The 27,052-nt window shown below is 61.9% G+C and overlaps 1 protein-coding gene across 1 annotated transcript in view; it reads right to left on the reverse strand.

Moving 5' to 3' along the window:
* Positions 1–27,052, reverse strand: part of PRDM15 (PR/SET domain 15) — a 60,523-nt gene that overhangs the window by 11,164 nt on the left and 22,307 nt on the right. The window contains exons 4-18 of the mRNA XM_046002362.1: positions 26,823–26,976; positions 24,830–25,082; positions 20,656–20,757; positions 19,129–19,353; positions 17,907–18,036; positions 16,386–16,567; positions 16,150–16,244; positions 15,680–15,767; positions 12,575–12,742; positions 10,325–10,419; positions 7,370–7,501; positions 5,813–5,947; positions 5,094–5,257; positions 4,186–4,265; positions 3,739–3,858 (exon numbers count right to left, since the gene is read on the reverse strand). Coding sequence (XP_045858318.1) covers positions 3,739–3,858; positions 4,186–4,265; positions 5,094–5,257; positions 5,813–5,947; positions 7,370–7,501; positions 10,325–10,419; positions 12,575–12,742; positions 15,680–15,767; positions 16,150–16,244; positions 16,386–16,567; positions 17,907–18,036; positions 19,129–19,353; positions 20,656–20,757; positions 24,830–25,082; positions 26,823–26,976 — 2,123 coding nt within the window. The remainder of the gene's footprint in view (positions 1–3,738; positions 3,859–4,185; positions 4,266–5,093; positions 5,258–5,812; positions 5,948–7,369; positions 7,502–10,324; positions 10,420–12,574; positions 12,743–15,679; positions 15,768–16,149; positions 16,245–16,385; positions 16,568–17,906; positions 18,037–19,128; positions 19,354–20,655; positions 20,758–24,829; positions 25,083–26,822; positions 26,977–27,052) is intronic.

Genomic DNA, 27,052 nt, shown 5'->3' on the forward strand with positions numbered 1-27,052 from the left:
TTCGGAGGCTACAGGACAGGAAGACACGAGTGGGCCCAGTGCTCACTTCAGAACAGCGCTTTCCCCTTAAAAAGTTATTTTTAACTTCTTGATGAAAAAAAGTCCCACAGACTCCGTGAAAAAGCCTCCAGCAATGAGAAGTCATTCCCGAGGATGGCGCTCAGCAGGACCACCAGGTCCCACGGGCACCTGGGGACACCGCTGAGCGCGTCCGGTTACTCAGAATGCCCCCCCCCCCCCCCGCCACGGTGCGGTCCCCTGTCCGTGCTGCCATTGCCCTTCACCTCGACATGTGGCCTGGCCAGCACTCAGCCCCGCTCCCGGCCGGTGTCTGTCCGTTCTCAGACACCTGCTACGCCAGTGCCTGCCACGGGACCAGCTCTGCTCCGGGGGCTGGAGGCTGGGCTGTGCGCCAAGCCCGGCCCCAGCTGCACAGGGATAGGGCCAAACAGAGGCCAAGCACCACGTGGAAAGGGATGAAGAGAAACAGGATAGAGCAGGGACAGGAATGGAAGGAATGGACGTGGCCCAGAAGCCAGCTCATCCTAGGGGACAGACGGGGGTCCCCTTAGAGGACGCATTTAAACAGTGGTCCAGAAGGAGTGTGGGAGTGCAGGAGGGGCTGAAAGCTACTTGAGGGAACAGCATTTCTGGTGGAGGGAACAGCCAGTGCAAAGGCCCCGAGGCCAAAGGAAATAGCCACCCACGTTTCGAGCTAACTGTCACTAACAGTGCTACATTACGTTTAAGCTGCAAATAGATCTTTGTAGCCCAAATAAGCAAGATCCATTTCTAACTGCAGCTAACAGCGCCCAACAGCTCACCCCACTGTAGCCATGTACACTCCCACCCAAGGTCCACAAGTCCGCCAGCCTCCTTCCCTTCCCCTGCACCGGCTGCCCCCAGGTTGTGCCAGGCACAGCGGCATCCTGGCTCTGGCCTTGATGGGACCCTGGCAGAGAAGACGAACAGAAGAGAACCAGTCCCTAATGTCTTGCCCCACACCTGCATCTCTCCCACAGGCATCTAAAATGAACGGATTCTACGTTACAATACAACACACGGTCATAAAAAGAAAACGCATAGAAGGAAAGACTCCCCATTCTGACCCCCCATCGCAGCCCGTGTCAGTGACAAAGCACACTTCTCTTTCCGTTTTAAAGAAGATCTGCGAACAGCTTTAAAATAAGCATGACTGCCACGCAGTGGAAATCGGAAGCCTCCTTCTGTTGGGATCTGGATTCACTCTGCATCCCATTTTCAACTTACTCGGGGCCAGCTGCTGGGGTTTTAAATGGGTAGAATTCCCAAATCTGGAACGGGGCCGGCCCTCTTTACATCTTTAAATCCCCGGTGGCTTTCTGCACGCAGGCCCCACAGCTGCCTCCCAGGGCCTGTCCCAAATACTTCACGGCACGCAGAGCCATTCGGAACCCGGTATTTTCCTGGGTATCCTGACTCCTCCTGCTGCAGGGGCTGAAACTCCTGTCGCTCCTAACAGCCTCCCCCCTGAACAAATCCCAGGCAGGCCTAGGATTTGGGGGAAGAAGAAGTAAAGTAACCAGCAGTAATCAGGAGTATTTCCTGCAGCACTGTGTAATGAAAGAGGACAAAAAAGCCCTTAATGCAGAACGAAAGGTCTGGTTACAGGAATCTGCAGGACAGAGCCCCGATCACGGTTCTGAGAGCCACGTTAAGGCAATTTTACCCATTCTGACATGAAAATGCTCTGAAATGAATTTCTAAGTAAATAAAAAAGCAAAGTACAAAAAAAAAAAAACAAAACAGATACACACAAGCATTTGCTTGTACGTGGTAATAACTAATCGCAAAGCAAAACGACCACACCGATAATTTCATTTGTGTGAGATAACATGTTAGCCCAAGTACTAACACGAGCATTTATAAAAAGTCTTTAGAATTCGGGGACAAAATCACGGAACTAAATTTTAAGCACACTTCTGATATGACCAAGTACATAACATTGTAAGATGTGGCTCTGACCTCAGTGCCCACCCTGGGCAGCTGCCCCTGTTCTGCCAGGCCCCCTGGGGGAACCCAGGTGTGGCATCTGCCCCCCTGGGTGGGGGGGCATCCCTACCAGGTCTACCTCTGACCCTCCCTGTCTCTGTGGTGCTCAACACGGTTCCCTCCCGCAAGTGGGGAAGGGGCTGGGAGAGCCAGGGCTTCACTAAGACAAGCACAGAGACTTCTAGAATGTTCCTGCAGAACGGTGAAATGGTTCTCCAGAGCGTAACAGGTCTGAGGCGGGAGCGACAACTCCACCTTGCACCCCACTTTGTTTTGGGCTAGGGGCCTGCACTGCATTTTCCTTGCACAAAGTGACCCTGGGGGATGGACAAGAAACCGTCACCTCTGGGGAGGCAGACCGGGGTGGAGGGCGGGGTGGGGGCAGGGGAGGATCACGTTTTGCTTTCCCTGCAGGTCACTGTTCTGAGCCTCTACGCATCGTCTAATTTCACACCTGCTTACGGCTTATCCAGGGAGAGGCACGATAAGACGCTGGTGTTCTCTTCGGTCTTTTTTTGTTTAATTTAAAAAACCAAGTAAAGGAAAATGAAAGGCTTTATAAAAATGCACAATTGTTTTAAAAGATATAACAGCAAAGCCGACAGCCCTGATGTGCCCCGTGTCCCTGCAGGGACAGTCCTGCTGCCCTCGCCACAGACAGTGCTGGTGGCCGCTGGTGACAGCCTGAGAAGCTCCGCGCTCTCCTTCTACACGGTTTTGTTTTGTTGAAACAGAAATGGGTTAAACATTTACCATGTAGCAGGATGACCTTTTCTCCCCATTTTATTTAAGGATGTGAGATATTTTGTTAGGAAGTTTATTATTCAACTAATTTCATCTGATTAAAATGAAGGTCACAGGGACCTGGGTGGCTCAGTGGGTTAAAGCCTCTGCCTTCAGCTCAGGTCATGATCCCAGGGTCCTCTGATCGAGCCTGCCCCCCCCCCCCCCGCGCCCCCCCCCACCCCTGCCTCTGCCTGCCTCTCTGCCTACTTGTGATCTCTCTCTCTCAAATAGATAAAATATTTTTTAAAAATTTTTAAATGAAGGTCACAGTCCTCACTGGTCACAATAAATCGCTGTTTAACGTGTAGCCGCTTCCGGTTAGCAGGCGGTAAGAGCTGCGGATTCTGCGTGTGCGGGAACACACGGCGGTTCTTAGAATTACTCGGTGCTTCCCACGTCCCCTGGCCGGGCTGCTTCCCCACTTTAAAACTCATCATGTTCTCTCCTTGTGTTGGTCCTATTTTTCCTCTAACCTCTCACTTAAACCCTGTCCTGGCAGGCGCTCCCTGGCTCCGATGTGCAGGCTGCACCTGCAGGTGACACCCGGCGCTCGTCCTGCCTGTGCCCCCGTACCTTTCCTGTCCCCGGACCTTTCTTGCGACTGCCCTGTGCCCACTCAATCCACCTGCCCCCAGACCTCTCCCGCGCGCGCCCCGCACCCACCCAGTCCTGCGCTCGCCGGGCCCTGTGCCCCCCCATCTCTCCTGTGCATGGCCCGCGCCCACCTGACCCCATGTCCCCGTACCTCTCCCGCGCCCGACCAGCACCCACCCAATCGCGCGTCCCTTTACCTCTCCCACGCGCACCCCGCGCCCATCCAGCCCCGTGCCCGCCGGGCCCCGGGCCCCCACACCATACCTCTCCTGTGCGTGCCCCATGCCCACCCAGCCCCGCGGCCACCCAATCCACGCGTCCCCGTACCTTTCCCGCACTCGGCACACAGGTACTCCCGGATGTTGTCGTGCACGCGCATGTGCTCCTTCAGCATGTCCTTCCGAGCGAAGGACTTCCCGCACTGCTCGCAGGCGTGGCTCTTGACACCTGAGCAACAAGCGCATCAGAACGTGAACCCGCAGGCCCGATCGGCGCTCGCAGCACAAGGACAGCGAAGGAGGAGTGTGGGGGCAGGAGCACAGCGCGCTGCCTCCCGCACTCCCTCGGCCTACACGGAAGCCTACCGCGGGCTCGGGGGCGCTGGGAAGGTCCCCAGGACCCGGGGCCACGGGGCAGGGGTCCAAGCCGGGGTCAGAAGCGGTGGCAAGGGCCCCAGGACGGGAAAAGCCAGAGAAAGGCATAGAGGAGGGGTGTGTGGCTGCCGGAACAGGGAGCACGAGGACACCCCGGCCGGTCCCTGCGGCAGAGCCCTACCGGTGTGGATGAGTTTGTGCCGCTCCAGATTCCCGATGCTGTTGAAGATGCGCCCGCAGATCTCACACGGGTGGATGTACCTGGAGGCGGAGGCGAGCCTCAGCGGGCGGCCGCACCCCACCCCCGTGCCCTGCCTTGGCTAAGGGCAGGCAACAAAGCCACTACCGGGGCGAGACACACGAGGACTTTCACCCCCAACACGGCTGAACTGTGCCCCTCAAAATGCACAAGCCACTGCCCTGATACTCAGCACCTCAAACCCCAACCACATTTGGAAGCGGTCTTTACAGAGGTCTCCCCGTGAGTGAGACACAGGTCGTGGGGCGGGAAGCATAGGAAGACAGGTGTCCTTAGGCCCCAGACGCGCACAGATGGTCACGGGAAGGCAGCGTCTGCCCACCAAGGAGGGAGGCCCAGAACTGCTGGCCCCTCCAGAAGAAGCCAGCCCCGCCGACCCCTCAATCTTGGGCCCCCAGAACTGAGACAGTGCACCTCCCTGCTGGGGCAAATCGGGGGCCTTGTGCCCGGCAGCCGGAGCCCGCTACTCCAGCCTCTGCCCGGGGCGGCTGGCTTGCGGCTCTTGAACCCAGCACCAAGCGTGGACTCCAGCAGACGCGGGGCTGCACCCCGGGAGCCCGACCTCAGTGGGGGGAGGGGGTTTCTGGTAGCTCTGCGGGCAGGCCGGGAAGCACCCTGTCATGCTGTGAGGCCAGCAGGACGAGGGAGACAGGACCCCCGACGAACAGGACAGACGAGGAGGGTCCGCTTCCCTCCAGGCCTGGCCGCGGGGCTCCCCAGGGAGACGGACTGGGCGTCAGAGCGCCTGCCTCCCCGCGGGGAACGTGCCCACCCCCCACCGTGGCATGAGGCCAGCCCCTGCAGCCCCCGGCCCAGGGCGGCCTCCTCACTTCTGCACGTTGGGGTCCGGCAGGTTCTCGCGGTGGATGACCATGTGTGCGTGGTACGTGGCCTTGAGGGCAAAGCGGCGGTTGCAGATGCTGCAGCCGTAGCCCTTCTCCTTGTGGACCTCCATGATGTGCTTCAGGTACTCCTTCCCCCGGCCGAAGGTCAGCTGCCAACGGGCACACCCATCACCCTCAGATCACCCCAGCCGGTGGCCTCCCGGCCCGGAGCTCCCGAGGCCCCGCCGCGCACCAAGGCGCCCCGGCCAGAGAGGGAAGTGCGGAGTGGGCAGGGGTGCAGGAGGCGGGCGCTAGCTGACCTGCCCTCCAGACCGGCCCACCGCTGGGCCTCTCAGCTCCGCACCCAGCTGACCTCCAGCCACCAGCCCTGACGGCTCCAAACCAGGTGCTGCGACGAGCACAGAACCACCTGGTCTGCAACCGCTAGAGCCTCACACAGGGACCTGCGCTCACCCGGCCAGCGGCTGCAAACGTGCAGCTCCGCCTCCAGCCACCGGTCCCCCACCCGGGGCAGCCCCTCCGCCGCGTGCAGGCCAGCCCCCAGTCTGAGGCCGTGGTCCCAAGAAGAGAGCCACCACCCCCGCCCCACCCAGGAGGCGCGTGCCACAGGCCGGCTCCCACCCAGGCCTCTCTGCAGGATGACAGCTGGGCGCAGAGGGGCTGGGGCGCGGAGGGGCAGGGGGCGAGGCCGGGGGCGGGGTTACCTGGCACCGCTTGCAGCTGTACTTGTGAGGCTCCGAGTCCGCGCTCGTGTCTGAGTTGTCGTCGTTCTCTTCCGAGGAGATGCCGATCTTGCCTATGAACTCCTCCCTCTGGTGGTCGTCCATCAGCGCGATGTCCTGGGGCACAGGGCGGCAGAGGCGCTGACGGTTAGTCGCGTCCCCAGCAGTGCACCCCACATCCTGGCAGGAAGCCCGCCAGGCTCCTGCCTGCGTTCGGACGATCCTTCCAGGGCAGGGGGGGAGGGCAGCCATGCGCACCAAGCCTCTGCCCTGCATCCCCGGCTGTGGTGGGATCGGTCAACCCCCCCCGCCCCCTGGGAAGGGATCGGTCCTCTCTAAGGCCTGTTTCCATATGACCTGGCAAGGATCGTGCCAAAATTATTACTTCTCTGAAAAAGACCATGAGAAACACTTCAATCGTCCAGTCACAGGTTAGAGAAGCTCCTGCGAGCAGCTGAGGGGCCCCACAGCGGGGCAGCGGCCTGGCCGGGCGGAAGAGGCCTTGCCTGCGGCGGGAGGGGGATGGGGGGCTTGGCTCCCCGTCTTGGAGTCTTGGATCTTGTCTACTCCTGCCGGGACCCAGCGGACCTCCTTGCCGCTGTCCATTTCCCAGCCACAGCCGCTGGGGGCGCACCACAGCCGGCCAGTCTGCCTTTTAAACAGGACCTGGGATTCCGAGAAGGATGGACAGGCGTCCTTTGGGAAGTTCGCTATCCTGCCTGCCCCTTCCCTCCCGGAGCAGAGGGGAGGTTTTCACAAGGGCCTGCTGTGTTTCTTACTCAGGCTCCCCGAGCGGAGAAGCAGCAGCACCCGCCGGAGGAAAGCTGCCCCAGGACAGGCACCTGCCGGGCACCATGCCCCGCGGGTGCTCACACCAGCCGGGCCCTGCCCCTCCGCTGCATCTCATCGAATCCTCGGGAAACCATCCTCCCCTGGCAGGTCTCCGGGCCCCCATTCCCAGGGCTTAGGCGGGGGCAAACGGAGGTCTAAGTCCCCCAAGCCCCAGCCGAGGCCCCCACATGCTCCTGGGCCCTTTCTCTGGCCCCAGCTTTGTCCACGTGGCTCAGCCCCTGCACTGGGGGGGGGGCTCCCACACTCCCACACTCCTGCCTCGCCTCCTCCCCTGCCTTGGATTTCCACCTGCCCAGTGAAACCCCAGCCCGCACCCGGGGCTGGAACTGCCAGGAATGGTTGCTGCGCTGCGGGCGTGCGTCTCCGGGGCCCGCGCTCACCGTCTCCATCTGCCCTCGGCACCACCTAGGATTTCCCCCTTTGCTCCCTGGATCGGCCCTTCTGCCCTTAACCATGACCCCGAATCCTCGGGGCCCCCGGCTCCCACCTCCTCGCTGTCCTCACCAGGAAGCACCCAGAACGGAGGATCTGTCACGTGAGCCCCACCGCTGGGGCCCGAGAGCAGAAGGGGGTCACGAGCACCCGCCGGAAGACAGGCCAAGCGGACAGGTGTTTGGGGACGCTGACCGCGAGGGCCTGCCACGCTGCCACGTGAGCTCCCCGGGCCAGGGCGGCGCTGGGCAGCACCTTGAAGTGGACGTGGATGTGGTCCCTGAGCACGTCCACGCGGAAGAACTTGCGGCCGCAGATCTCGCAGGTGTACTTCTTGTCGCCGTGGGTCAGCAGGTGCTTGTTCATGTTGCTTCTGCAGGAGAACACCTGCGGGCAGAGGGGCGGGACCTGACAGACCGGAACCGGGCAGGGATGTCCGGATGCCTGCCCGCGACCCGCCTGGGGGCTGGAGTCACGCGCAAACGCGAGCCAGTGGTGGTCTCAGCACGAGCCTGTGCTGTCCGGGGAACCAGCTGTCCCGACAGTAGACTGTCGTCTACTGGCAGTGCAGTCTGGCTCCGTGTTATTCACTCACTTAGATATTTCACTAGGACGGGGCCTTTCAAGAAGCCGGTAAGTCACAGAACTGGCCTGGATCTTCTGAGAGTCCGCACCGGGGAGAGTGCCAACTTCAGGGTGGGCACCGGGCTGCAGGCACAATTCATGCCAACTCCCCCAGCCTGCTGTCTCTGGTCCAGTGCGGTGGCTGAGGAAGCTCACGCACGCCCCATACTCCCCCAGTGGGGCCGGCTGGGATGCTGAGGCCGGGCTGGGATGCTGGGGACCCCGTGCCCTCTGGCACAGAGCCCCAGGGACGAAATGGCAGCAGAGGCCACCTGCGGGCCCTGCTGATCTGAGAGCACCTGTCTGGATGGCAAGTCCCAAGGGCACGTAACCCAGAGAGCAGGTCTCCTCCAGCCTGCCAGACCCCACGCGCTCCAGGAGGAGAACATGAGAGATGAATGAAGGGAAACGATTCACGAGGCACAGGAGGCTAGTGGCTTCATGGGACATCTCTTTTCCAGATTTTCAGGGAACTTGGGGCCAACCACCCTGTGATCACAGCTCTGGGGCGCTGCATGGGAGGACGGGGCAGTAGGGAAGGCAGGCCTCCTGGGAGGGGCAGAGGCATCAGGTATCAGCCAACAGCCCTGTCTTCTCAAGGCAGCAGGGTTAAAGACAAGACTCGTTGGGAGCAGCCAAGAATTCAGTGTTAGAAACACCCGAGCTCTCTCCCTTCCTGACCAGACCCTCCACGCAAACACAATGAACGCGTCGCTGAATAAAATGTGTCCGAACGCCAGCCAAACTATCGAAGGGACATGGTGACTGTGCTCCACCAGAGTCCGTGATTAAGGGCGGGTTGACCAGGACACACGGACACGGACACGGGCTCTGTCCCGGCGGACAGCAGGGAGGGTGAGCAGGACACACGGACACGGGCTCTGTCCCGGCGGACAGCAGGGAGGGCGAGCAGGACACACGGACACAGAGGGTGAGCAGGACACACGGACACGGACACGGGCTCTGTCCCGGCGGACAGCAGGGAGGGCGAGCAGGACACACGGACACGGGCTCTGTCCCGGCGGACAGCAGGGAGGGCGAGCAGGACACATGGACACAGAGGGTGAGCAGGACACACGGACACGGGCTCAGTCCCGGCGGAGAGAGCAGGGAGGGTGAGCAGGACACACGGACACGGGCTCTGTCCCGGAGGACAGCAGGGAGGGTGAGCAGGACACACGGACACAGAGGGTGAGCAGGACACACGGACACGGGCTCTGTCCCGGAGGACAGCAGGGAGGGTGAGCAGGACACACGGACACAGAGGGTGAGCAGGACACACGGACACGGGCTCAGTCCCGGCGGAGAGAGCAGGGAGGGCGAGCAGGACACACGGACACGGGCTCTGTCCCGGCGGACAGCAGGGAGGGCGAGCAGGCAGGTGGTCTGCTCCACCCCCCGCTCCCCGGCCCGGCTGGGCCTGGCTGCCGGGCTCACGGGAAGACCCCCGGCACCAGCTCCCCCTCCCTCTAGCCTCGCCAGCCCCCAAACCCACACTCCAGGGCACATGCCAACATGGGGCTCCCAGGCCGTTCTATCCTGCTGACTGGTTTGCTTTGTGGTTTGAAAAAAGTCAGGAAATTGCACATAGAAACACGGATTTCCATTTTCTCCCTTGAAAAGGTCAACAGAGGTGGCCACGTCACCCCATGGCTGAGGGCTGGGCTGTGTCACTGCTGGCCATGGGCTGGTAACCTCTGCTTCTCTGGTGTCCAGACCCGGGGGCAGGGGGGCTGTACCCTGCACCTGATGCTCTGGGGGGGGGGGCGGGACTGGGGGAGGCTGAGACAGCAACAGCTCCCCTCCCCCCCCCACCCCCACGTGCCCACTGGTGGTCACACACCGCCCCCTTGTGGCAGCGTGGAGCCCACGTGGGCGCCCCAGGAACCACTCGGCAGCAGGTGCTCTGCGTAAGGGAGGGATGGGAGCTCTGGCCCTGGGGACCGGATGAGCTTTGCAAACTCCTGAGTCGTGAGGTGCGAGTCTGAGGGACGAGCAGCCACACTCTCGTCTCGCTCACAAAGAACAGCACCATTTTACGTGCAACCTGGCGCACCCTGGACGGCAGTGCCAGCATGGGGTCCCCGGCACGCTGCTGACAGAAGGCTGCCTTGCCGGACACGGCCCCGGACGGCCTGCCTCGGAGGCACCTGCCCCTAAGGGTGGCGTCCCACCTCGCTCACCCGGAGCGCCCACGGCCATGGCGCAGGTCGGCACCTAGACCGGCTCTGCTGGGACGAAGGGAAGGCCCCGGGCCTCCCCGCATCTTGGGGACCCCGCACTCAGGTCCTCCGCCACAAGAACGCGTGGCGGGGCGGTGAGGAGGAGAGGGCGAGCCCCGGGAGGGGCTCAGGGGGAAAACCAGCCGCGGAGGAGAAGACACGTCTTAGCTCACTCGCGGGAGACGCATCCCAGCATCATGCGAGGACAACGACAGGTGTAAGACACACGTGGGCGCTGGCGCTCTCGATGACCCGTGCATCTGCACACTAAGAAACCTCTCCCGGACGCTCTGGGGCAGAGCTCGGGGCCTTAGCTGCAGACCGGGTGGGGCGCCCAGCTGGGTTCCAGAAGGGAGAGTGTTACCTTGCCGCACACGGGGCATCCCGAGGGCTCCTTCTTGTAGCGGACCAGGTTCTCGCCACCGGCGTCCAGGTCTTCCCTCTTCACCCGCCGCACGCCTGGAACGCCCGCCCCCCCGAGTGAGAGAGTGAACACACGGGAGCACGCCGTGCTGGGCACCTGCTGCTCGGCCGGCGTGGCTGCCTGGCCAGCGGGGGCAGGGCGGGCGCCCCCAGCACGCTCCACGGGAACCGGCGCTGCTTCGGGCACCAGGGCCAGAGCCGCTGCGCGTGCCCACAGCAAACAGTGGCACGGCTCGTGCTCCCGAAGCGTGCGAAAACACAAGGGGGTTGGAGTTTTATGGTGTCGAAGAGCTACACTGAGCTCAGCTGAAGAAGGGAGTCTCCTTCCATCCCAGCGCTCGAGGCCAAGGCGGGATTCTCAGGGATGACCGTTTTGGTCAAAAAGATACCGATATTCATCCTTGCAAATGAAATCGGTCAATCAGGATCAGGGAGAAAAGCCAAGTGACAAGGGACTCCTTAAGGTTTGAAGACCTCACTGTTCATGACTGGGATCAAAATGGATTTTTAGAAGCTCACGGGGAACAGGGAATCTTTCAATAAAAGAGAAATTCGCTCTCAGTGCCTTTCCACCCGGTGGACCCGTTCTGGAACATTCCCGCATCCCACCGAGGGACCGCAGGGCCGGACTTCAGAACGCCGAGTCAAGGGGGCGTGAAAACCCATCACCCCCAAAGGCTCCCGGAGACATAAAGTGCACCAGAGCAGAGGCAGTGGCTGAGACCAGGCTCTGACGGGAAGGGGGAACCACGAGACTCGTCCATTCGTTCCTGCAGAAAATGATCAGCCTCATGTGTTGCTGTCAAACATGGTGAAAAGTAGTTATAAGATGCAGCCCGCGTGCCCACCCATCAGGAGACGCTGACCCCGGCAGGACCGCTGGCAGGTGGCACACGGGGCTTGGGGCTCCACCAACAGGGGCTGGCTCGGCCATCCACCAGCCTAGGGGGGAAACCAAGGAACAGTGGGGCTTGCCCGGGGCCTTGCAGGCACAAAGTGGGCACCAGGTTCAGCAGGAGAGGCCCAGGTGCCCCCTACCCGATGGGTCACAGAGGAAAAAGAGGTGCATGTCCCAAAGCCACGTGGACAACAGCCGAGCAAAGAAGTGGCTGCAAAATTCCTGCAAGATGGACCCGTCTTACTCGGAAGAGGCAGGACATGCGTCTACGCACAGCCGCGTGCCCCGGGTACACCTTGCACGTGACTCTGCTTTCTTTTTCAACACGCCTGAACGTCATCTGTCATTCTTTCTCAAATGGCTCTTCTCAAGCTTTTACGGAAAGGTGCTCTGGTCAGCCAGGGCCGCTTGCTGCGGGCTGGTCTGCGAGCGGGGCGTGGCTTTTGGGGGACTAACCGGGAGGATCACAACGAAGATCCTGATTCAAAGAGGGTCTGTCTGGGCCAGTTCTCCGAGAAAGTCTGGGCGGGAGTGTCCGGCTCACGCCCTCGGCCCAGGCGCCCTCCCCGCGGTGCTCCCGTCTGCCTGGCACAGCCACTCCCAGCCCCATTCTTGCTGCCCCCATCGTGCAGAACCCACCCCCCTCCCCCCACCCGCTGCAGAACCCACGGCCGCGGCTTCCCCTGCAGCCGGCTTCCTGTCAGACGGCAAGGGCCACCGGGGGCCCGCAGAGTGCCTGAGGGACGCGGGGGAAATTACATACAGCCCCAGCCGCGGCGCCTGCCCAGAACATTCTGCTCCGTTCCTGAGGCTGCAAGGTCGCCCCCTCCCCAATTTCATACGCTGTTTACTCCCCACTTCCTCTCCTATCAAAAGCGTTTTCTCAAGAGAGTGAGAGACTCTGAAGAAATGCTGTTAAGGACTGTGTAGTCCTCAATCCTAAAGAGTCCGGACTCCTTAAAAAAAAAAAAAAAATAGAGTCTGGATTTCTAAAAAAAAATAAAATAAAAAAAAATAATAATAATAGAGTCCGGATTTCTAAAACAATAATAATAATAATAGAGTCCGGATTTCTAAAACAATAATAATAACAACAGAGTCCGGATTCCTAAACTCTTCTCAGCGTGGAACATCCGGGATGTTTCTAGGGGTTCCTGCGAAGACACCGTTAGGCCCCCCGCCGGCACCTGGCTGGGCCTCACCAAACCCCAACGGACGGCGGCATTGCAGGCGGCGCCCCACGAGGCCGAGCTCCCGGCCCCGCTCCCGGGCCCCCGGCGAGGCGGCGCTCACCTTCCAGGTGCCGCCTCTGGTGGTCCAGCATGACGTCCTTGCGGTAGAACATTTTGCTGCAGACCTCGCAGGCGAACTTCTTGTCCCCGTGCTTCTTCTTGTGCTTGGAGAGGTTGCTGTTGGTGGAGAAGAATCTGAAACACATCTCACATTGGAACGTCTTGTCATCTGTCCGGAGAGCAAGCAGACACACGGCGGCTTTTAGGTAAACGGCACTCAAGACGGGATCGGCATCCTGGCCGTGGGGGCGCAGCGGCGACGAGGCCCGGGGTCCGGGGGATTGGGGGAGGGCAGAGCTGCAGGGGGCCGAGCCCCCCGGGGAAAGGTGCCACCACCTTTGGCCAAGCGCCGGGACCACACGGTGGAGCACGCAAGGGGCCCGAGCTGGCTGGTCCCTGCGGAGGGAAGTGAATATCGGCTCCCCCGCTGGCCCCGCCCAACCACACTCGGCGCCCCCCGCCTCGCCCCTGCCGCACAGAGATGCGTCCTGGAGGAGCCGGGCCTGAATGACCACCGGTCTGGGCCTCTCCCTGCACCCGACCTGACCGCGGCCCCGACCCCTGGTCTCAGAGGAGGCGGTGTCCTTCCCCTGCCGCCCCAGGCTCCATCCCCACTGGTCCCTCCACAGCCCACCTGCCCCGTCCCTTCCCTGCCACCTGTCCCCATCCACACGCACAGACGCCCAGGTTCTCCCACCGGGCGCACAACTGTCTTCTAGGTCCCTCTTAACAGATACACACCCACACTCACCCACACTCTGACAAACGGCCCACACTCACACACACACTCACACATACACACCTATACTCTCACATACTCCATACGCTCACACACCCACACTCACCCACACATCCCACATTCTCACACACTCGCACACACACCCCACACCCCGCCAAACACCTCACCCGCACATACCCCCCACACTCTCAAGCCCCACTCACGATCCCGTACAACCACACACGCACATGCCCCCCCCCCAACCCGGGCTGGCACTAATCAGCAGCGGTGAGCACCCCCCCACCCCGAGCAGGTGGCCCGCGAGCCGGGGAAGGGGCAGCGCTGTCCTTGGGCCCCGGCCTTCTCTGTGGCGAGCACGGGCAGGTGCAGGTGGAGAACCCGCTCGCAGCCGTTCCCGAGGGTTCAGTGGCCGGAGGCCAGTCTGCCCCATGCAGGCGGCCTTCCCTGTCATGGGGCGGGTACGTCCCCAACTCAGGAAGCCAGACAGGTGGCCGGTCCCAACAGTAACCTGCCACCAGCGACCCCCTGCCCTCGAGGTCTGTATCTGTGTTTCCATAAATTCAGCAAAGAAGAGCAAATGCCTGTTACCGGGGACTGGTGGGGGTGCGGGGTCACGAGGGGAGGGGTGCACGGACACCGGGGGGAGGGGGCTCAGGGACTCTGGGGGAGGGGGAGGTGGATGTCTGGGGGAGCTGGAGGGGGTACAGGGTCACCAGGGGAGGGGGTGGTGGATGTCTGGGGGAGCCGAGCTGCCCGGGAGGCTGATGGACATGCTGTGCTCGAGGGCTTGGGCGTGAGCCCGTGCTGCTCTCCAGCTCTGCCTAGACAGTCGGACAATGCGAGGACCGCTGAGATGAGCTCCGGGGACAGGTCCTGCTGAGCAAATGCCTCAGCAAAACCCGTCCGTCTACACATCTCGAAAAGCTCCTGCCTGCATCCCAGAAATCTACGGTTTGACGGTCTGCAGAGGACACATTCCCTCACCGTGAGCGCGGTGGAAAAGTGTGAGGTTACAGATGATGCGTTACAGAAAGGACCTCGGTTTCTGGTTTATTCTGTTTTCCGTCTGAAACTCCTAACCTTGGAGACTCATTCACTGCAGCTCTGCTATTTCCATATACCGAAAGACGACACACGCCCGGTTAACAGGACCAGAAGCTGCGGGCGCAAGCCGCAGCTCTGACTTCTATTACTTTCTGCTCCGCTCATGGTGCGTCCAGAGACTCTGAGGTCAAAGAGGACTACTGGATCTTCCTCCCCCAGTGGCCGGGGGCACAGACGCTGGAGGGGAGACGGCGTGGGGACGGCACAGAGACCCCACGGGCGCTCCCGCAGAACCGCAGGTGGCCATACGGGGCGCCACCCCAAGTCTGGCCACACCAGCAGCAGGTGCTCCAGACAGGCCCTGCACCAAAGGAGGCGGGGGGGGCTCTCCCCCAGATTTGGGGGGGTCTTGGGGTGCAGAGCTCAGCATGCAGGGGGTACAGCACACTGCTAGTTCACTTGGAAGCTTCTGAGGCCACCCCTTCAGGCCATGGCCACGGACGCTGCAGGCTGGGAGCTCAGGAGAAACGGGACGCGCCCGCCACGCACAGAAGCCCCATCACGGAAGCAAGGAGGGGTGAAGAGACAAGCCACGGGGCCATCAGAGGCCCCCAGACCCGAGCACACCTAGGGAGCCGTGGATGCCGGGAGCAGGTGCCCGCTGTCCGTGGGGGTCTCTGAGAGACGAGGTGCCAAGAACCAACACAGACAGCTCAAAAGGACCGGAGTTCGGGACCGAGGGCCAAGCTGGTGGGTCTCTACGCCCACTGCCACCAGGCCCGGCCTCTCTGGGGGGAGCGGGACCACAAGCAGACTGGACCTGACGCTTGCCCGGGCCCACAGAGGCCACCGGCCACAGGCTGTCCAAGCACACGAGCGAGTGAGGCTCCAAACAGGGGACAGAAGTGGGATCACAGTGCAGCTGGTCTGTGCCGGGCAACCACCTTGGGTTGTCGTGGCCGCTGCTAGGCTTCGTGGCTCATGGAGAGCAGACGGTGAAGGTGGCACGGGGGGCAGAGCTCTCCTCCCGAACCCCCCCACAGGTCCTAGTCCCGGGGTCCTAGGACACTCGCACACCTCTGCTCGCCCCGACCTCACACCAGTCTCGGGTGGGGGCACACACAGCCGCCCGGGGGGACTGAGAGGGCGGCAGGCGTGCGTCCCCCTTCCCACGGCCCGTTTGCAGCCGTGTCTCCTCCGGGATAAGAGCAGCTGTTCTGAGGCAGGTGCAGCAGAGGGAGACGACAGACGCGAGGGGGCGTGTCCTACCTGCCGCGGTCGCCACGCGGCCCCAGGAGAACCCGCGAGGCGGCGTCCGCTCACCTGTCCTGCAGTTGTGAAACTCCAGCGCGCTCTCGATGCGGAAGGTCTTCTCACAAGTGCCGCACCGGTACCTGTACTCGCCGTCCACCTGGCGACAGCAGCACCGTTAGCGCGGGAGGGGCGGGGTGTGGCGGGCCCCCTCGGCACGCGCCCCCTGACCCGCATTCCGGCATCTTCCGCGAGCTTGCGGTCTACACCGCTGTCTGCTCCTCTCCCACGTGGCTTAGGAACACGAGCCTGTTTCCGCTCTTGCCTTCCAGGTGCCCAGGAAGAACGCCCCATTCCGGGAGCGCAGGGCAAACGCCAACCCAGGGGCCCTGCCGCTTCCTCCCGGGGGCCCACTGCCCACTCCTGCCCCACACCCTCCCTGCCTCCTCCTCCTGCCGGCAGCCTGCCCTGCCCCCTGCCAGCGGGTCCTGCTCGCCTGCCCCACCTGCCCCACGCCAGCCCCAGAAGCCAGTCCCACCCACCTCGTTCCTGCTGTGCTTGTAGGAGACGTGCTGCTTCAGGCTCTCCTTGCGGCTGAACAACTTGGCACATTCCTCACACTTAAACAGCTTGTCGCCTGCGAGCAGACCGACAAGGAGCCGGTTGGCAACTCCAGGCGTGTCCCCGGGGCGCGTGTCTGCGGGGTCCTCGGCAGCCCCTCCCCCCACCGTCCCCGGGCGTCTGCGCGGGCGCGTCTGCGGCGGGCGCGCGGACTCACCGTGCGAGCGCACGTGCCTGCTCAGGTTGCTGCTGTTCTGGAAGATTTTGCTGCAGGTGCTGCACTGGTACACCCGCCTGTGCTCGCCCAGCTGCCGGACCAGCTTCCTCCGGATGCCGTGCCGGCTCGACAGAATCAGGCTCCTCTTGAGGGTGATGGTGGTGCTCTGATGGTGCGGGAACCTGGGGCAGACGCGCACCCGCTGAGACGGGGCAGACCGCACCACCCGGGGGAAAAGCCCCAGGTCACCGCCATCTCGGAAAGATGCCAAACCTTCCTCGCGTGACGCGAGACGGAAGGGAAAGTACTCGGGTGCCGTGTCCGCCTCCGGGCATTCAGACGAGACACACACCGTGTGTGTACAACAGCGTCCGTGTGGTCTGGGAGGCCACATGGGGACTCTGCATCGTCACTGTGGCCGCCAGGAAGCTCATGGCTCGGTCTGCGCCCAGAATAATCCCAGCTGTGCGGTTTTTTCTCACAGGGTCTGGCCTCTACCCTGCTTTATCCTTTCTCTGACCCTGATTTTTAAAGCTTCTGCTCCCTATGAAAGGTGCGTCTGACAGTCAGCCACCGAAACGCCCTGGGCAAGGAGACGGGGCGGACAGAGAACAGGGGCCCCCGTGCCGACAGCATGCTGGTCCCCACTGTATCTGCCCGGGTTCCAGAAGCAACGGGACCAGGCGAGTTGTGAGAACTACAAGAGGCACGCCAAAAAAGGCCAAAAAAGAGAAGAAAATTTACCACCGGCTTATTCAGCATCAGAGCAAAGATGGACCCCAAAACAAGCACTGGAATCTGAAGTATTTTCCTTGTTCACAAAAAGGAAAAGACAGACACAGAGCAAGGTGTGTAAGTGACAGAGACTCAGACACAGCCTGTTTCTGTCTTATAAAAGCGTCATTGCTCACGACAGCCAAAGGTGGAACCTGTTTCTAAAAGCGTCATTGCTCAGTGTCCATTGCTGGAGGGACAGATAAGAAAATAGGGTCCCCACGTACATCTCTGTGACGGGATAACGTCCGGCCTTCCCGGGGGGGGGGGTCAACCTGACAGCTGAGTGAGAGAGCCGGTTGCAAAAGGACAGATACCATGCAGCTGCCCTCGGACGAGGAACCTAGGGACCCAGCGACCGCCTACAAGGCACTTCCGTCTTCACAGAGACAGAGGTCGCAGGGGTGTCGGGGAAGGCAGAGTTTCCGTTCGGGAACATGGACGGGGGTGAAGGTCACAGAGCTACACGTGCAAGGACTTAACGCCGCAGGACCAGGTACTTAGAAGTGGTTAAGATGGAAAATTTTAGGTGATGCAGGTTTCACTAGGATAAAAAATACTTTTTTGCTTTTAACCATTTTCACAGAGAACATACGACTCGGGTCCTGAGTTTGGGAACGATCCTGCTGTTCCCAAACACACCCATGTCCCCACACAAGGAGGGAGCCAGTCTCGCTGCCGGGGGTGCCTTCCTGTCAGGCAGTGCGCTGTCCGCACCGGCATCCGGAGCACCGCGACAGGACTTACTTTGGCACGGAACCGGTGTCGCCGGGGCTGGTGGCCAGCTTCCCCAGGACCAGTTCCATGATGCGCTCGTCCGGTGCTGCGGCCACGGGCTCGTCCGGTGGAACCTCGGTAACGATCTCGGCCACTGGCTCTGTGTGAAGGGGGCGGGACAGGCCATGTCACCGCTGGGGCAGGGGACTGACCACAACCAACCCCAGAGGACACGTCAGAGCAGACCGCGGCCAGGCCAGGGTTGTAGGCACAGATCGCAAGAATCGCACACGTGGGGAGAAAGAAGAAAGAAAATCTAGTGAGGGGACCCAGGGCTCAGCATCCTATTTGGCCCCAATACGAGAGACTCCCCCGGCCGGGAGTCTGCTGGTACCAGGCGCTACTGGCAGGGCCCACGCGAGGACCAAGGGGCCAGGGGCCCTACACACCCAAGAAAGTGGGCCAGGGTCCCTCCAAATGCAACAAGGAAACCATCACAAAGAATGGGCCCGGCCGCGGCCTGGAAGCAAGCTATAAGCCCGTGCACGGGTGCTGCGGGAGCGGACAGTGGGACATTCACGCCGGGAATGACCCCGCTCGGCAGCAAAGGGGGAGCAGCCGGAAACCCGGCATGGGTGAGTCTCGCTCTCCGTGCCGCGAGCAGGACTCTGGACATGGGAAGACGGATGCACGCGACACCCCAGGAGGGACAAGGCTGATTCATTCAAGCCAAGGAGGGTAAGTCTGGGGAGATGGCCACGTTCCCTGTCCTGCCGGGGCGCTGGTGACACAGGCGGAACCCTGGTCAGTGTTCACAGCCTGCACGCTTTGCAGCGCCCACTGTGATACATGGGATGCGTGCTCTAGAGAGCTGATTCGGGGGCAGGGAAGGCTGGCTTCCTCCCGCACCCGGCCTCTCTACACCCAGTTTTCCCACGGCTGAGCCTTTCAGCGCAGGACCTCCCTCCCCTGCCGGCTCCTCCCCCAGGACCTGCCCTGACCCGCCGGCTCCTCCCCTAGGACCACGCTCCCCTGCTCGGCCCTCCCCCAGGACCACGCCTCCCCGAACAGGCTCCTCCCCCAGAAGCGGCCCACAAGTGCAAGCTCCACCCCCAGGACCTCCCTCCCCTGCCGGCTCCTCCCCCAGGACCTCCCTCCCTTGCCGGCTCCTCCCCCAGGACCTCCCTCCCCTGCCGGCTCCTCCCCCAGGACCTCCCTCCCCTGCCGGCTCCTCCCCCAAGCCCTCTCTCACCTGGCGGCTCCTTGCCTTCTGCGATGTCTAGTGGCTGCTCAGGTTTTGATGCTTTGGGTTTTCGTCCCCTTCGAGGCTTTTTCTTCTGCTCTTTGGTAGCACTGACACTCTTGGGAACCGCAGGAGGCTCCCCCCGGGGCACCTCGGGTTCCTTCTCGGGCGCTGCTTCGTGCTGGCTGGCCGGGGGCAGGCTCTTGGCTTGTTCCAAGTGACCCAACAGGTGTTCTGCAGGGCAGGGAAGCAAATGCCCAAGGACAGTGAGGCAGCCCGTCCCGACGGCTGCTGCCTGCCCCCATTTCTGCTTTTACCTTCATCGGCTGAGAGTGTGCCCTTTCGTAGGCACATAAAATTTTATTTCTGCTGCTTTTGAAAATATAAGCGTTTTCACTGCACCAAACAGGACTACTATTTTAAAAGCTAAATTAGGCGATGAAGCCAGGGCAAGTTCCCCAGGCACGTGGTTTTACAGAAAGTACAAGCGCGCACACATGTATGTCCAAGGAAGACACAGAAGCTGTCCTGGCGCAGCACCACGGCCCTCTCAGGACCGGGCGCTACGGGCCATGCCCCTTCCCTTCCCTACACTCCCGGTTTCCAGCGTTTATGATGAAGTCCTACTACACTCACTCAGGAACGGAGCCTCTGAAGAGAAACTCCGAGAAATACTCAACTCACGATAAATGAATTGATCTAAAAAACGCTGCACAAAAGCAAAAATTCTTTGCTTTATTTTCAAGTCAAGAAAGCCCTCCAAGATCTCCCAAGAAAAGACCACAGAACCCCAGGAGGCAGGCAGGGGTGGGTACAGAGCTAAGAGCAGAGAGGCTCCCCTCAATGAAGGCCCGGACCGGCTGACCTCAGCTCACGGGCAAGGTTGGGGGAGCGACCCACGAGACGGGGGGACCGAGCTGGAATTGACAGACGGCGCCTGTGCACACATTCTAGCTGGGGACCCGTCTCTGCCCCTGCCCATCCCCCCGGCTCAGCCCAGCCTCCAGCATGAAGGGGCTGTGACTTCTGTTGGTTCCACACGTGGGACCATCGAGCTGGGCGCGAGTGCCCTCGAGGAGCTGGGTCCAGGGAGGGAAAGAAAATGAAAATGCAAATACGTGTTTGCAAACAGAACGTGACGTGTGTCACAGGAAGGGCTCGGCAGGTCGGCCACACAGCAGAACCAGCCAGTGACGAGCCCACCCGGCTGAACACACCTGGACAGACGGGAGCCAGGGCAGAGCCTGAGGGCAAGAGGACGAGAGCCCTGGTGCCAGGCCCGCGGGAGCCTCGTTCCAGGCCAGGGGTCCCAGCACGAGCTGCCGGAGGGCCTGGGGTGCTCCTGCGCGTGCAGCTCTGGGGATGCGGCTGGGGTCTATGCAGCGGCCCAGGAGGGAGCTGCTCGCACAAGGCCAGGGAACGTCCTCCTGGCTGGCCGTGGAGGCCACCATCCAGAGGGACAGGGAAGCGACAGCACCTCCAGAGCCCGCCCCGCCCTGACGCCCGGCGCACGCCGCCCGGTCCGCAGGTGCTCACCGTTCAGCAGCTGCAGCTCCAGGAAGCTGGCGGAACACACTTTGCACACCCACTGGCTGGGCTCGGACTCCACGGCGGTGCTGCTTTCCGGGGCGCCCGCAGCTGCACAGGAGCGGAGGGAAGGGTGACGCACGGGGCGTGACCCCGAAGCCTGCGTCGCGGGGACGCGCCTGTCCACCTGAGGCCGGAGCCATCCAGGCGGGAACACAGCTCCCCTCTCGGCCCCGCTCCCAGAGCTTCACGCGTGGACGCCTTCGGTCCCCAGGGACGCCCCCGTTTCACAGGCGAGGAAACTGAGCACTGATGGGTGGCTGCCCCGCTGCGGGGTCTGCCCCAGTCACAGGAACGCGACTCCCTCCCTCCCTCCCTCCCTCCCTCCCAAAGCAGGGCCGGTGGGAAGGACGCATCCCTTCCCACGACTTCGAGAAGAAAACACCCTACGGAGCAGAATGAATTCCTCAGTCTCTCTGGCCTGTACGAGAGACCGGCCGTCAGGGGCCCTCAGCCTGGTTGGCCGCGGCTCCCGGCCGTGTCATCCCCCAGAACTTTCTGGGATGACACGATGGCCCCGAACACTCGTGCTGTCTGGGGCGGCAGCCACTTGAGGCCAGTGTGCCCAAAGAGCCAAGGTTTAAATTCTGTTTACTTTGCATTTGAATTTAAGTGGGGACCCAGGCAGGCGGCCCCGGTGAAGGCCCTCAGTCCCCCTTCCTCACTCCCCAAAGACAAGCGGCAGGGTTCCTGGGACGGGGGAGATACTGGCTGTGCAGAGGGGAACGGCAGCCTCCTTTCCCAAAATACTACTAAGGCTCCCGTGGGACCTAATAACTGGGGACGTTCTCCGGTCATGACCTCCTGGCCCAGCCCCGTCTCTCCAGGCCCCATCGGGCAGCCCTACGCGCCCTCGCCACCGCTCCCGCTCAACCCCCGCACGGCCTGTGCTGACACTCGGGGCCAGCACTCCAGGGGACACTCATTCAGCAAACTCCTGTGTTCTTAAAAAATCACCCGGGGGGGCGCCTGGGAGACTCAGTGGATTAAGCCTCTGCCTTCGGCTTAGGTCATGATCCCAGGGTCCTGGGATCGAGTCCTGCATCGGGCTCTCTGCTCAGCGGGGAGCCTGCTTCCTCCTCTCTCTCTGCCTGCCTCTCTGCCTACTTGTGATCTCTGTCAAATAAATAAATAAATAAAATATTTAAAAAAAAAATCACCCAGGGTCACAACTGGGCATGTGTTCCGAGCAGGGACCAAGCACGCCTCATTCTATGTCCACGAGTAGCAGCAAGGTTGCAGAGACGGGAAGGGAAAGACGCAGGGCACCCCCAGAACTGTTTGTGTCCATCTCCTGAGTCCTCAGCCGATAAGGGGGAAATGCGTGACGGGAACTGCCCAGCCAGTCCTCTGCTCTCCCTCGCCCCCCGCCGAGTCCACCACCTGAAGACCGTCTGCGCAAGGTCAGGAAGGAACCGGAGCCAGAGCCGAATTCCCGCTTCTCCTGCACCTCCTCGAGCACGCGCAGCTCGACAGAGGGGAGGAGACACTCACATGTGAAGGGTTCAGGCAGCCATGACGAGGGGGTTAGCTGGAAGGACACCGGTGAACCCGGGCCACTTCCCCTGGTCCCAAGAAGCTGCCATGTCTAGCAGGATGGTCCCCACCCCTGTGAGCGGGATTCACACTAACGGTGCGCAAGAAGCCCTTCTCCTCAGCCGGGCTCCGAGGCCAGTCAAGAGGGCCAGCGAGTCGTGACCCGTCCCCGCATCAAGGGAAGAACTCTCCTTTTCCAAAAATTGTCGCTAGAAGATCAGAAGTTTTAAGAACAAAAACGAGCCAACCATCAGAAGGCGGTTCTGGATGGCCCGTCACCGAAACGTCCGACAGGAGAGACACATCGAAGTGACGGTCACGCCACAAGGCCCCAGGAGGAGCCACAGAGGGAGCCACGGGAGCGCGGATACTTGGGGTGGGACGGGGAGTTCCGAGTACGCCCGAAACAAAAGCAAGAGAAGGGTCCACGGAGCGAGACCTCGCCTGCGGGGAAATGCGGGGCTTTCCTGGAGACCAGGAGGGACACAGCTCAGCTGCAGGGACAGAAGGCAGCCTGCGGGGCCTGAGCTCAAAGCCACACTAGGGAACCGAGAGAACCCTTGGGCCGAGGGGACGTTCTCTCTCTCGGCTGTGCCGCGGCTGACACCACCAGCTGGACGCCTCCACTGAAACGGAGCGGCGAGCCGAGAACTGCCAAGTCTTCTCGCGCACAAAATGCACGTCAACTGTGCCGATTTTTAAAAATACCGTAAAACGCTAGTCAAAAAGGCAAAGAGTCATTCAAATGGCGACTGAAAATCGTTTTCCACATGTTATAGATGTGTGTGCGTTTTATCTTTCTCGTTAGAGAAGTAGTTTCGAAAATCGCACGACGACCTCTGAGGACAGCCGCTGACCCGAGCCCTCCCGCCCGCCCATCCAGACCAGGCGTCCCGGGCCCGTCCTGCGCCTGTCGGCAGGCCTGTGCATACACAGAAAGGAAACCAACTTCAATGTCAAACCAAGAAAAAAGGTGAAAAGTAAGTCTCCTACCTGGAAAAAAATAGTAGAAGTTATTTTTTTTAAAGGATGTGTCTGTTCCTCCAACTGCTGTGCTGAGAATCAACACAACAGTTGCAAACTGATTTCTAGAACTCTAGAACAAAGATGCATTTTGAAGCAAATGGGAAAAAGAGACAGAATGAAATGAAGGGGTCTCCCCAGTGCTAATGCTCACCAAGAAAGACTCTGAGTAACCTATGGGAAGACAGCTCCTTGTCCGCTGGCCACCAGCATGATTCTTCTAGAACATGGTGGTGCTCCCTAAGGCCCCTCACCTTGCTCTGCCCCTCCGCCACGGGGCCCAGCGCACGGTGACGGTCCCCAAAGGGCCCCTCCCTCCGTTCCACTGCGAGGGTCCCAAGGCCGTGCAGGCCAGAGGCCTCGTCGCTGGGAAGGAGACGGTAAGCCCTCTCCCCCGACCTGAAGCTTGGTACTCAGAGTCACACAGATGACCAGCTCTCTGGCTTGCCCAGGCCCCCCTGCGCAAGTCTTGGCCACACCCAAAGCTGGGAGAGGCCTCCAGAAGGAACCAGCTGGGCCAACACCGGGTCCTGGCCTTCAGGCTCCGGGGGTGTGAGGCAGCCCCCTCGTCTGGCCTGAGCCTACTTAAGGTCTGCTTGGTGTGGGCGGCCTCACGGATGCCTCTCGTCACACGCCGGTGTGGGCATGACCAGGAAGGCTCGGCGGGGGGGGGGGGTAGGTCACAAGGTCGCAACCACGTGGGACACACCAGAGCCTTGCAAATATGTCAAGACCTGCTCTGTAGCACATCGTGATAGTAAGAGAAAGGAAATTGTCTTCTTGTCGGGATCCTGCAGCGCGGGGGGCGGTCAGAGGACAGAGGGTCACGTCTCCCCCAGAGCAGGTCCTGCGGGGACAACGGGGCGTCCGCTCAGGGCGGCATCAGGCGAGGATGGGAATGGGGGGCTTCGCGGCCACAGACATGGCGAGGCAGGACGTGGCCTCAGGCTGTGCAGAGCCTCGCGACCGGGCAGGGGGGTCTGAAGCGCCACGGCCCCCTTCACACCGTGCTGTCCCACACCCCGGGGTGGCAGGACACACAGTCTGGGTTGCTTTTCCAAGGGGAGTGCTGGATTTAGGCAAATCACACACACGGCCTTTGCCCAATCTTTCCTGGAACACGTGTGCACACGCACACACACACGCACATGTGAGCACACGTGCACGCACCCCCACGCCCTTGCACACACCCCCAGACCTGGAGGAGACCAGGGCCGAACCCGACACCTGCATCTCTAGCACCGTGACTCAGGGCGGGGTCCCCAGCCTCTCTGTGCTCCGTCTCCTCTGCCTGAAACACAGGGATCACCACCCCCCACCTCGCAGGACAGTGGGCCGGAGGGGTCACCGCACCCAGAGCCCGGGGGGCAGGGCTGAAGATCAGCCTGTCGTGCTCCAGCACCCGATTTCCCGGCCGGCGTCCGGCTCAGGGACGAGCCCTGACACTGAACAAGCAACGGCAGAGCCAGGCCCGCGGGGTCAAGAGCCGCCCGTCCCGCCCGACACCGCACCGCCTCGCCGGCACAGCTGCCCCGTGGCCGCCGGGTGGCCAGGCCGCACGTACCGTGGGCCCCGGGGCAGGCCTGCTTCAGCATGGGCTTGTCCATCTTCTTGGCGTAGAAGGCGGCGTACCACACGCGCAGCTCGGCGCCCGGCGGGATGTCCCGCGACGTGGTGAAGTAGACGTCGTTGCCGTGCTGGAAGGCCGTCAGGTTCTGGTGCTCGGGCCCCACCGCCGGCCGCACCAGCATCATCCAGTTGCAGTCGTCCTCGTTGGAGGTGTCGAAGCATACGGGGTGCCCGTCCTTCTGGAACACCTGAGGGGGGCACGGCCGCCAAGGGGCCAGGGAGGGAGCCGGTTACCCACCTGGCAGCGGGGCGGCGTGTGTGTGCCAGGAGGGGGGGCGACCAGTCCAGACAGGACCGCGTCGGACGGCAGGTCAGGCTCCATAGAACCCGTTTCCGGGCTCATCGGGGCCCCCGAGTTCTGTGCGCAGCCCAGGTGGGCACTGGGACACCTCAGGCCTAGTCCTGGTCCAGGTCCAGAGGCTGGACGCTCGGGGTCTAATCAGGTTCCGAGGGGGCGTAGTGACACCTGCTCCAGGCATCACTGGGACACCTGAGCGCCCCCCCTGCCCCAGGCGGGCACCGGGTCACCTGCTCGCACAGGCGTGTCCACCAACGCCCGTCAGTCCCGACAGGCTGCGTCCCCGCCTGTGACACCATCCCGCAGCCTGAGTGCCTGACGGGAGGCAACAGGGGAGAACCGACCGTATTCTGAAGGTCCAAGTCACCACGGGAGTAGAGGACGGTCTGGCCCTCTTTTCTGATGCCGTCACTGCTTCCTTGCTCTCCCCCCGCAAGCTTTTCCCGTAGGGGCTCCCCGCTGCTAAGGAGCTAGGGGCCCCTTCTGAGGACGGAGCCCTCGGAGACAGAGGGGGCCTCCGGGTGCCCAGGGTCCCAGCCGGGGTGGGGACATGCTCCACTGAGCCTCTGTCCTCGCTGCGGTGGGCAGAGAGCCACCCCCCACACACAGGTGCTCGCGGCTGAGGCCGCGCCGAGAACCCTGCGTCAGACTTGAGCCCCAAGTCACGGAAGGAAGCCAAAACGGGCACAGAAGGCTTTTTCAAGGGGGTCTCGGCCAGACCACGTGCCCACAGCAACTGTGTGTGCCCCAGGGCCCCAGGGCCCATGGAGGATGGACGCCGATGGCCCTTGTGGGGTTTGGCCTCCCGCGTCTTTACTCCTTTACATAAAACAGCCTTTTTCCTTTCATTCCCCTTGTTGGCAAACAAGTCAAATACCTTTCCTTCCTCCCCGTTTTGCTGAGTTCTGCCCTGTGAGCTCAACTTTTCCAAGAACCGCCGGGAACCCAGGGCTACCCATCTCATGCCTGTCCTGACCACACGGGTCTCTCTGCTGAGAGCATCTAGGTAAAGCTCGCTCTGTGGGTCCCCGTGGCAAGACCAGCGCCCTGGTCCTCACTGCTCATGTCACAGGCGTTTCTGGAGGCGCGTGTGGACGGGGCACGTGCTGGGCTGGGGAGAGACTCCGGATACCCGGCCTCATGGCATGTCCACACCTTCCTCCGAGAACTTAAAGCCTTGCCTGTAACTGACATCCATTCTGTTTTGCTCCGTTCCTTTTCTTGGTCTGATGCACTTTTTGGAGCCGCTAAACCCTGCACCATGCCCCATCGCCGCGTGAACGAAACCCCTTCCTTTCGAAAGAGCTCTGCCAAGTCCCCGTGGCCCCGGGAAGCGCGGAAAGCAGCGCCCGGGGCTGCACGCCAGCACAGGTCGTGAGAGAAGCGGGGACAGCCTGGCGGGTCTGCGTTCCCCATCCCCTCTGCAGGGGCTGGCGAAGCTGAAAGTACACATACTAGCTCCGCACTGATGCTTTGTGATAGAAAAGCAAACAGAATAAAGCAGCACCGCAGCGGACCTCGGATCTTTGAAGCCGCGGAGACACCGTCCATCAGCCGAAGGCGCGGCTCCCCTCGCTGGGGTGGGGGCAGGTCCCGCCCGTCCCCTCCCACCGCTGGCCCCCTCCTGTACCTTCAGCGGAAACGCAGATTCTTTCTCCCATTTGGCCACTCGCCGCGACTCGAACGGACCAAACTGTGTTCTCTTGACGAGCTGCGTCACGGCAAACACTCCTTCCGCCCCGTCTTCCAGCCGCCGGATCTCCAGGTTGGAAGGGAGGGATGATCTGGAAATGGAACGGGAGCCGCGCAGCCCCTGAGCACTGCTGGCTGAGGACAGACAGCCACTCACCCTGAGGACAG

The sequence above is a fragment of the Meles meles genome, chromosome 4 (genome assembly GCF_922984935.1).
Source record: "Meles meles chromosome 4, mMelMel3.1 paternal haplotype, whole genome shotgun sequence".
Lineage (NCBI taxonomy): Eukaryota > Metazoa > Chordata > Mammalia > Carnivora > Mustelidae > Meles > Meles meles.